Source organism: Temnothorax nylanderi, unplaced genomic scaffold (assembly GCF_030848795.1).
Source record: "Temnothorax nylanderi isolate EJ_2023f unplaced genomic scaffold, tnyl_v1.0 TNYL_tig0332_pilon, whole genome shotgun sequence".
Lineage (NCBI taxonomy): Eukaryota > Metazoa > Arthropoda > Insecta > Hymenoptera > Formicidae > Temnothorax > Temnothorax nylanderi.
The window spans coordinates 201,807-213,145 of record NW_027249394.1 but is presented as its reverse complement, the minus strand read 5'-3'; the positions used below and the strand labels follow the sequence as shown (position 1 = coordinate 213,145).

Genomic DNA, 11,339 nt, shown 5'->3' with positions numbered 1-11,339 from the left:
GCAAGAGGGCATTTATACTTCAAATTTGACGCAGAATATAACCATATTTTTTTCAATTACAAATTTTAAGTTTCGATTTTTTGTCCGCTATATTAGATCCGCCATTTTGAATTTTTTTAAATCCAATATACCTAACGTAAAGTACACGAATGAACACACAATTTAGATGCAAAACAAAATTTTACTCTGTGGTTTTCTAATTTTTTTTTCAAGTTATAACTTTTTATTGTGTGACTCTCTTTATTCTAGGCGCCATACTGAGTCCGCCATTTTGAATTTTTTCAAATGCGCACTTGGTATTCGAAAGCTAATATGTTTACATAAATTTTGCACCCCGAAACAAATTTTTAAACCCTCTCAAATTTTAGGAGTAGCGCTGTTCCGGTTGACATGGAATGTCCCATATATATAACGTGCGCAACATGGTGTGGATAATTGAAGAGAACTCTGTAGAGTCTCCAAAATCTGTGGATGTTTTAACAATGGAAAATATTACAACAGATGTCACCGATGGTTTGCGTAAAGAAGATCAAGGAGTGAAATTGACGGATGTGCGACGAATATCACCGGTGCAGTTTCTTCGCAATCGCGAACTAGGTATACGCGGAACCAGTCAACGCATCGCTAGACAAAGAGTCGTTATCGATACCTCGAATTCTCCTTATGACTGGAGATCTAACGTGAAACGAAAAGTGTATCGACGGCTGCGGGACGAGTGCGTTAGCGAGGAAGAATCACGTGCAGCTCGCCGTGCTGACGTTGTACCGTATTATATTAAACCTATTGTTGACTATCGCTATTAGGGGTCTAAAATTTTTGAAAAACTCGACGATTGTGAAGCAACATACATTAAGATTCATACAGGTATTGGGAAGTACGTTGAATTGGTGGTGATGAACAATTCGGTACGTATGTATATGTACCCTGGTCGTATCAATGATCCTAATCATCTATTGATGCTTGAAAGTGTTAGAGCAGATTAGTTGTAAGAAAGGGAGCAGGAGAGAGAAAATCGGGTTTATTCACTTGCAGTCGTTAGTCTTTGGTAATACTTTATTTGTCAGAACTATAAGTTGCGCGTGTTCGACTAATGATATCTCGCATGCGACTGCCTGGATCTGCGACGAGACCAACCGGCTCAAGTTTCCGCGTGCGCGTGCGCATGCCAACGAGGATGGATCCCGCGCTCGTCTCGATTCTCGCCTGCGACAACATCAATAGGCGCGATCGATGTACAGTCGTGTCGTGCACATCACGTGATATTTTGGGAACGCGATTAACATTTAATCTCAACACTACCGCCGTTAGAGCGTTTCCTATCAACCGACAACATATTTAACTTCTCGCAAATTCTCTTGAAACGATCTCTCGGCAGAGCCTTTGTAAAGACATCTGCGCGCTGATCTTCGGACGGAACATATTCCACGACTATATCTCGATTTTCAGCCTTTTCTCTCACGAAATGATAATGGATGTCTATGTGTTTTGTACGCTTATGATATATAGGATTTTTAACTAGCTGTATTGCACTTTGGTTATCAACAAACAGTGTAGTTTCTTTCGCACATGGACATCCAATATCCGACAGTAGCCTCCGCAACCAAATCGACTCTCGCGCCGCTGCCGATGCAGCCACATATTCTGCCTCTGTTGTGCTCAGAGTTACCAATTTCTGTCTCTGCGAAGACCATGAGATTGCTCCATTTGCCAGACAGAATACATAGCCAGTAGTCGACCTCCGTGTTTCAACATCGCCTGCGTAATCGGCATCCGAGAAACCGATTAACTCAGGCTCGCTACCGCCGTTTTTATACTCTATACCATAATCGGCAGTACCCTTGAGATACGCGAAGATTCTTTTTACTGCACGCCAGTGCTCGAAATTATGTTTACTTAAAAACCTACTAACTGAATTCACCGCGTATGCTATGTCCGGTCGTGATACTGCTGCAAGAAAAACTAAAGAGCCTACTGCTTCCCGATATGGTACATTATTTACATCTTCATTGTCTATCTCAGACGGAGATAGAATCACGTGCGGATCAGCTGGCACGCTAACAGTTTTCGCGTCAACCATTCGAAATTTTTCTATTATTTTTCTTGTGTACGCACTCTGATGTATGATCAGTGATTTTTCTTCTCTATCTCTTACAATTTGTAAACCGACATACGTACTCGAATCGCCGACAGTTATCTTAAATGTATCGCTTAGCCGCTTGGAAATCAATTCTAACGTCCTTCTAGTTTTTGCTGCGACCAAGCCATCGTCAACAAATAAGGCTAAATATACTATTTCACCTTCAAACTGCCCGACAAACACGCATTTGTCGGCTTCGCACTTTTCGAATTCGAACTCGTTTAGGAACTTCTTGAACCTTTTGTTCCAACATCTCGGGGCCTGTTTTAGGCCGTATAGAGATCTCTCAAGTTTACACACTATATCACTCACGATTTCTCTTGCGTCCTCTCCGACGTCGGGGCCTTCCGGTATCTCGATTCCTCTTGCGTCCTCTCCGACGTCGAGGCCTTCCGGTATCTCCATGTAGATAGTCTCGTCCAATTTTCCGTACAGAAAAGCTGTCTGTACGTCGAACTGCATCAGCTCAAGATCTTTCATGGCGACTATCGCTAGGAACACTCGCAGCGAGTCGTACCTGACTACCGGTGCGAACGTCTCGATGTAGTCAATTCCTTCGCGCTGCAGGAAGCCTCTTGCGCACAGTCGAGCCTTGAATCGATGTGCCCCTCCTTCTGCGTCTGTCTTCACTCGAAAAACCCATTTTGAGTCGATCGTCTTCATATTCGAGGTTTTCGGCACAAGTGTCCATGTGTGATTTTCTTCGTGTGCCTTTAGCTCGTCTTTTATAGCACTTGCCCACTGCGTGGCTTCTGTGCTGTCCATAGCTTCCTTGTATGTGTTGGGAATCATATACTCGGCTACGAGCGCATTGTATCTCAACGGAGTTTTGATTTTTGACCTATCTCTGAGTGTATGCGGAGTAACCGGAGGGGTTGTTGCTACCGGTACTGCAGTTTTTGCCTTCGCGGCAGCTACGCCTCCTGGTGCCTCCTCCTCTTCTTCGCTCTCACTCTGGCTCTCTTCATCTTGCTCCTTTCCGGTTCCCGGAAGCACTATCTCGTCTTCTTCTTCGCTTTCTTCTTGCGGTTCCATTTTTGTGGATACCTTGCCGATTTGCTCGTTGAAAACGACATCTCTCGCCTCACTCACCTTTTTCGTCACGGGATCGTACAGTCTGTAATTCGCGGAGTTGTCCTTGTAACTCACGAAGATTACCTTTCGCGCGCGAGCGTCGAGTTTCTGCGTGAACTGTTTCGGAATGTGTACGAACGCCTCTGAACCGAAAATTCGCAAGTGACTTAAATCTGGAGTTTTCCCCACCCACACCTCGTATGGCGTAACTCTATCACTTGACCACACGGTTCTGTTCAAAACATAGATCGCACAGCTCACTGCCTCTGCCCACAGATTTAGAGGCAGACTCTTCGCGTGAATCATGGTACGCGCACTCTCGACGATTGTACGGTTGTCCCGCTCGGCTTTCCCGTTTTGTTCCGGGGTGTAAGGCGCGGTTGTCTCTCGTTTTATACCGCGCGATGCGAGATATTCGTCCATTTGTTTATTGCAAAACTCGCGGCCGTTATCCGATCTCAAAATTTTGATTGAACGCCCGAACTTGTTCGATATCATCGTCTCGAAGATTTTGAACTTTTCGTACACTTGAGATTTTCGTTTTAAGAAATATACGTGTCTATAACCACTCGCGTCGTCTTTAAATGTCAGGAAGTATCTCGATCCACCGGGTGACTCTACGGACATTGGCTCACACACGTCCGTGTGTATTTTCTCGCCGGGCTCCGTTTTCACTTTTTCCGAATTCTTCTTGAATGGCAGTCTATGGGCTTTCCCCAGCTGGCACGGCTCACAGAAAAAGTCGGCTTCATCAGAAAGCGATACTCCACTCACCAAACCCTTTTTCGCTAGCTCACGTATCGCGCGTTTGCCCACGTGCCCCAGCCGTTCGTGCCACACCGTCAAATTTGATGTCGCGACATTCGCCTCCTCGACACTTCCCGGTTTCACGACTTTAAATAACATGCGACAAACGTTGTTACCCTGTTTCACTCCCGTCGCGACTACTCTGTCGTCGCGTATTATTTCAACGTAGTCCTCTCTAAAGCGCACTTCGAAACCGATATTTGTACACGCGCCCACCGAGAATAAGTTCTTTCGAAGTTTCGGAACTAGCAATACGTTTTCGATGTGCGCATCTCGCCACACACCGTCGATCAACTTCTTGATTCGTATTGTTCCTTCCCCGACAATACCACATACCTCATTGTCGCCAAGCGAAATCTCTCCGCCGTCTTTGTTCTCTCGGTAGTCCGTTAGCCACTCACGTCGGTAAGTAAGGTGTCGCGACTCTCCACTGTCGATAAGCCAAATCTCGCTCTGCTTTGCGGCCATTATCTCTTTCACTTGATTGCTGCTGGACTTCACGCGACCGCTCTGCGCATGCTTCGCACTCGGCTTCACACCGGTTTCCACCACAAACGCGCAATCGCGAGACTCGCGAGATTTTTCATCGTCACCTTTCTTTCGCCGCGCATTTCTGCATTGTCGTGCGAAATGACCCATCTCGTTGCACTTATAGCACTTGATGTCCTTTGTGTCCCTTTTTGGCTTGAACGGTTTCTTCTTTTCTCTCCCCTTTTTCGTTGCGGCTAACGCACTCGCTGCGTCCTCGTCCGCACTGAGTCGCATGTCCTCTCGTATGAGCCTTTCTTGTAGGTTGTTCAGCGTTTGTCGAGCCGGGTCTACGCTGTCCCACGCAATCTGCAGCGTGCTAAACCGTGAGGTCAGACTCGCCAGAGTCTTCGCCATAATCGTCGCATCAGACACTGCCTCGCCGATATCTCTGAGTTGACTCGCCATGTTCTGAATCTTCGCCACGTGCTGCACCGCCGTGTCTCCCTCGCTCATGCGATAAGCATGGAATTTTTGCAGCAGCCCCAGCTTGTTTGTCTCGGATTTTTGCTCGTGTATGAGTCCGAGTTTGTCCCACATGGCTTTTGCACTCTCGCAGGATAGCACACACACTTGTTGCTCTTCTTCCATCGACGATAAGATGATGTACTGTGCTGTGGCGTTGTCCTTTTTGAACCTCTTCACCTCTGCTTGGTTTGCGGCAGCGGCCGCCGACATGGTTCTCGTGCCATCGACCACGTCCTGAACGTCGTTCATCACGAACAGCGCATTTATCTGGGCCTTCCATGCCTGGAAGTTCGTTCCGTCAAAGTTCTTGATCCCTTTAACTGAGATCCCCGCAGACATCGCAGATGCAAATCTCTTGCTCACACGTGTCCGTTATAAGCACTCACTCGCGACTCGAGATGGCCGATTTTGCCGATTTGTCTCGTGTCTCGCGAAACTTTTCGGAACCTCTCTCCACCTTTCACACAACTGTTGCACAGATTACGGAAACTGGGCCCATAACCTGTTAGAGCAGATTAGTTGTGAGAAAGGGAGCAGGAGAGAGAAAATCGGGTTTATTCACTTGCAGTCGTTAGTCTTTGGTAATACCTTATTTGACAGAACTATAAGTTGCGCGTGTTCGACTAATGATATCTCGCATGCGACTGCCTGGATCTGCGACGAGACCAACCGGCTCAAGTTTCCGCGTGCGCGTGCGCATGCCAACGAGGACGGATCCCGCGCTCGTCTCGATTCTCGCCTGCGACAACATCAATAGGCGCGATCGATGTACAGTCGTGTCGTGCACATCACGTGATATTTTGGGAACGCGATTAACATTTAATCTCAACAGAAAGAACTTATGAACGTGACCGTGACGATATTATTAATTGGGAACTTAATCACTTTAATGTCCCCTACTTCTGTCCTAATAATTTTATGTTTATGCACTATGACATTCAACGTTGCAAACGATATTGTTCAGCGTGTGATCGAGTCACGTGCAAGTGCTCCATCGAAGAATGTGACGTGATCTAAAAAAAACATGGAACATCCCGATAAAACGGAACGCGACCTGTTGGAAGGATCCGACCAAATCGCTACCTTGGGCTAATATTTTGTATGGGCACAGCGATGCGAGGAATTTATTGAGCGGCTCGAAGAAGACTGTCGTTCCAAGCGTCCGCGGCTCTCAATCCGCAAAACAGACAATCCGGGAAACAAACAATCTTTAGTGGCAAGAATCGCGCGACTCGAAGGTGCGAAGACTCTATTACAGAGACGGTTCGTACATATCGGTGGTGAGTACGCGGCGGGCACTAGTAGTGACGATAACGCGGAAAGACTCGTTTGGCGAGAGATCGATACCGCGTTCGAAAGCCGTGTATTGACCGGTGCGGTGATAAATATCAATCACATCGAACCGCAAAAATTTCTCAAAGATGCTAGAGACATCGTGCTCGATTGTGTGCGGCACGTCAAGCAAAGACACGCAAGTGTATAGATAAACACTGTGTTCAACGGTGAGTTTGTGACGGGTAACAAACGTGCGAATAAAAGTGTCAACACGAGAAACTGCGAACTCTTTCGTTCGTCCGATCGGTCCGATCTGCGCGAGTGGAACAAGCGACACGTTATCGAGCCTACTTTATCATCTCTGGAGGAATTTCAGGAACGTGACAGCGGGTGGGCGTTGTCGCGTATACTCAATTTGACAGTGAACGTGAACAAATACAATCCTTTGCGCGAGGGATGTTACATCAATTTACCGCAACAAATTAAATTGAAGAGAGCGGTGATCAACGTGCAATCTATGGACAATGCGTGCTTCGCGTGGTCAGTGGTGGCTGCTCTACATCCAGCCGAAAGACATTTAGAACGGGAATCTTCGTATCCTCATTACACAACAGTGCTGAATTTACGAGACATTGAGTTTCCAATGACTTTGAAACAGATTAAACGGTTCGAACGACTCAACGACGTGTCGATCAACGTATATACTGTCGAGGGAGAGAAGACGCCGAACGTTCTTCCGATACGGCTCACCGACATGAAGAGAGAAAAGCACGTAAATCTGCTGTACGTGCAGAACTCGCGAGACGACAACGTGGGACATTTCGCGTGGATAAAGAACCTATCCCGCCTCGTGAGCTCGCAATTGAGCACGCACCATAGTCGGAAATACTTTTGCGATCGGTGAGTACTTATACTCCTTTTACTAAAATTATAAAATATTTTATTTAATAATTTACAATATTTGTTTTTTTTGCAGATGTTTGCACTATTTCTACACGAGCGAGAAATTGGAAGCCCACACCGTCGACTGCCGAGAGATAAACAACTGTGCAATCCGACTACCGAGCGAGGACGACAAGTGGCTGAGTTTCAAGAACCACAGCAGGAAAGAGCGGCTTCCATATGTCGTGTACGCCGACCTGGAATGTACCCTCGAGAAGACGGAAGCGGATCCGACAATGCCCACGTTCAGGTTTCAACATCATCGGGTATGTAGTATAGGATACTACGTGCGGTGCTCGTACGACGACTCGTTATCTGCGTATCGATTTCGCCGCGATAAGAATTGCGTCGCGTGGTTCGCCGAGGAACTGAAAGGATTGGCGCATCGCGTAAAGGCTATTTTGTCTGAGAATGTTCGTATGGTAGATCTAACGCGAGACGAGTGGGAGATATTTCGCAACGCGGCGCAATGTCACATTTGCGAAAAACCGTTCGCGACAGACGACGTGCGAGTACGCGATCATTGCCACATGACCGGTCGATATAGAGGTCCCGCACATTTGAACTGCAATCTGAATTATAAAAATTCGCATTGCATCCCCGTAATTTTCCACAATTTATCGGGTTACGACGCGCATTTCATTATCACGGAGATAGCTGCCGCGTTCGAAGGCTCGATCGATGTACTACCGATAACAAAAGAAAAGTACATCTCATTCACGAAGCACGTGAAAGATACAGCCGACAGATCAGATTCGCGAAGCGACATAAAATTAAGATTCATCGATTCGTACAAATTTCTTAGCACGAGTCTCGCAAAATAGGCGTCCTTCCTCAATAAGGATAAGTTGAAAATTATACGTTCAAAATTTTCTGCGTTATCCGACCACGATTTTGAATTATTGACGCGAAAAGGTGTCTTTCCATACGAATACGTGGATTGCGTCGAAAAGTTGGAGGACTCGTGTTTACCGTCGCGCGAATCGTTTTGCAGTTCCTTGACCGGTGACACCGTATCCGAGAGCGATTACGCGCACGCCGCGAACGTTTGGCAGCGATTCTCCGTTCGAACCTTGGGCGAATACAGCGATCTATACCTCAAAACCGATGTCTTGCTGTTGGCCGATGTTTTTGAAAATTTCCGCGACAGTTGTATCGCGAGTTATGGACTCGATCTCGCGTACTACTACACTTTGCCAGGTTTCACATGGGCCGCCATGTTGAAACATACTCGCGTAAATATCGAACTGCTCACCGACATTGACATGGTCATGTTCATCGAACGCGGTATACGCGGTGGTCTGAGTCAATGTTCAAACAGATACGCGCAGGCCAACAACAAGTACATGCAGTCGTACGATCCATCGAAACCGTCGTCGTACTTGATGTACTTCGATGTAAACAACTTGTACGGTTGGGCGATGTGTCAGCCACTGCCCTACGCAGATTTTCGATGGGTCGAAGACGTTTCGAATTTCGACTTTAACGCGATCGCTTTGGATTCGCCCACGGGTTATATTCTCGAAGTCGATCTAGAGTATCCGCAGGATAAACACGACGCGCTCACTGACCTACCGTTCTGTCCGATGCGCGATAAACCGCCCGGCAAACGACAAGACAAACTTCTCGCCACGGTGCACGATAAGGAGCGTTACGTCATTCATTATCGCAATCTACAGCAGTGCACGCGCCACGGCCTTCGCCTCAAAAAAATACATTGCGTATTACAATTCGCTCAATCTGCGTGGCTCCGCGCTTACATAGAACTCAATACAAAATTTAGAACACAGGCCAAAAATGAGTTCGAAAAAAATTTATATAAATTAATGAATAACGCAGTTTTCGGAAAAACGATGGAGAATGTACGCAATCACGTCGATGTAAAATTACTGACAAAGTGGGACGGACGATACGGCGCGGAGGCAATGATCGCGCGACCGAATTTCCACAGCAGGAGCGTGTTTTCGGAAAATCTGGTAGCCGTCGAACTGCGCAAACTCGAGGTGAAATTCGACAAACCGATCTACGTCGGCATGTGCATCCTCGACCTGTCGAAGGTGTGCCTATACGAATTTCACTACGAGTACATGTCTCCCCTGTACCGCGACTCGTGTAGAATCATGTATACCGACACGGACAGTTTGATTTATCACATCGAGTGCGACGACGCGTATGAGAACATGAAACGTGATATAGTCAGGTTCGACACGAGTGATTACGCGGTAGATAACTTATGGTATGCCACTCGTCCATAAAAAAGTGCCGGGCCTGATGTAGGACGAAAACAACGGCGCGATCATGACCGAATTCGTTGGACTTAGGGCGAAAATGTACGCCTTGCGAGTCGATGGTAAGAAAGACTGTAAAAAAGCGAAAGGTGTCAAAAGCAACGTCATCGCGCGCACCATCACGTTCGACGACTACACGCGGTGTCTGAACGATGAGATCGAAATGACTCGACCGCAGTCGTGCATAAGATCGAAAAAGCACGAAGTGTACACTATCAGCGAGACAAAAATCGCTCTGAGTCCGTACGACGATAAGCGATATATCGTGCCGGATTCGACCGATACGTTGCCGTGGGGACATTACCGAATATAACGTAATGTATGCACGTGTATGTAATGTATGTAATTTAATGTATGCAATGTATGTACATATGTATGTAATGTATGTAGTAGTAGTAGTATAACACGACATATGTATGTATGTAACGTAATATAATGTAGTAGTATAACATATAAATGTAATGTATATATGTATGTATGTATGTATAATGTATATTAATGGAAGGATTATTAATTACACATTTATGTATTTTATACTATAAACATGTATTCAATAAAAAATTTTTATACAATATTTCCATTTATTATTTCCCTAAACATATTGTTCCTAAAGTACGACATGTCATCCTGCGTGAACGTTATCTCCCTGTTTGCACAGACGTACTCGGCGAACATGCAAGAGAATACGCCACAATCGCTGCCATTTGTCTGTTGCGGAATGTTCTTGGCGGAATAAAATTCCCAGTCGCTCATGTCGTAAGAGTGTTTCTTTTTATCCAGACTCTCATCTTGTAAATATAGTTTTAGCGCATCCAGACATTTCTGATTATCGCCGCCCATACTATCGTAATATACAATCGATTTATCGCGAAAATCTACTATCGCTATACACCAGTGAACGTTCAGATGTATAGGGATAATTATAATATCCTGTGCGAATATGTCAACTTTCCTGGTCCATCGCTTCAGAGACGAGTGACCGCTCGACAGAAGTTTCGGATAAAAGAACGTGTTCATCGCGTGCGCGACGAGAAAATATTTTTAAAAATTTGACTTACACCACTGTGCAGTCCTGGTCGTTTCCTTGTATATTTTTTAATATTTTTAAAAATTTGACTTACACCGGAACCGATGATCCTCGGGCCCTCAGCGAACACTCGTAATTTCAACGCGCACAACTCAACTTGGAAGTCTGACTGTAGGGTTCGAGGAGACCGAAGTTCAGGAGATGAAGATGAAGAAAAATAAATGAGGCTAAGTGCTCCAATGTCGGGGTTTATATAGGAAAGTTAAAGGGATGGAAGGGATGAATTTCGTGTGGGATGTGTCAGGTTTTCATTTGGGGGACTCCGGGTTGGAGAGATGCTTCTAATTTTTGTTTAAAGGATTTCTCGTTGGCGGGATGTTTTTACCCGAGAGGTGGATTCTTAAATTTTCACCTATCCTAGAAAGCTAGAGACGGTTGTCGATTTTTCCGACTGTTCATTGGCGAGTCTTCTCGTAAGGCCCCCACTGTCTTATTGGGGGTGCGACCCATCGCTTCCTCCAGTGACTGACTTGTTTTTCGGTTATTGCTGGTTTCTCCTTTATTAGGGTTTCTTTTTTATCTCGCGGCCCTGTTTTTGTGTTGACGGACGATGCACACCTCTCAATCTTAATATGCAAGCAAAAAACCTCCGCCACGTGTATTTACGGACACGTCTCAGGCTTTGTTTCCGCTTGTCGGAAATATCGTACGTGCATTTTGAAAGCTCGCTTGATGCAATAAAGATCTTCATCAACCCATTAAGGCCCATTTGGCGCGTCGAGTCGCCAGGTTT

The 11,339-nt window shown here is 45.9% G+C and overlaps 1 protein-coding gene across 1 annotated transcript; it reads left to right on the top strand.

The window, feature by feature from the left end:
* Positions 1-6,435: 6,435 nt before the first annotated feature.
* Positions 6,436-7,193, top strand: LOC139781376 (uncharacterized). Its single transcript, XM_071720239.1, has 2 exons — positions 6,436-6,491; positions 6,554-7,193. Exons 1-2 carry the CDS (start codon positions 6,436-6,438, stop codon positions 7,191-7,193), a joined length of 696 nt encoding a protein of 231 aa, XP_071576340.1.
* Positions 7,194-11,339: the final 4,146 nt, after the last annotated feature.

Coding starts and splice junctions, on each gene's coding strand:
- LOC139781376 (XM_071720239.1), top strand. CDS start 6,436: ATGCTAGAGACATCGTGCTCGATTGTGTGCGGCACGTCAAGCAAAGAC. Junction 6,492..6,553: donor TCAAGCAAAGACACGCAAGT/GTATAGATAAAC, acceptor TGCGAATAAAAG/TGTCAACACGAGAAACTGCG.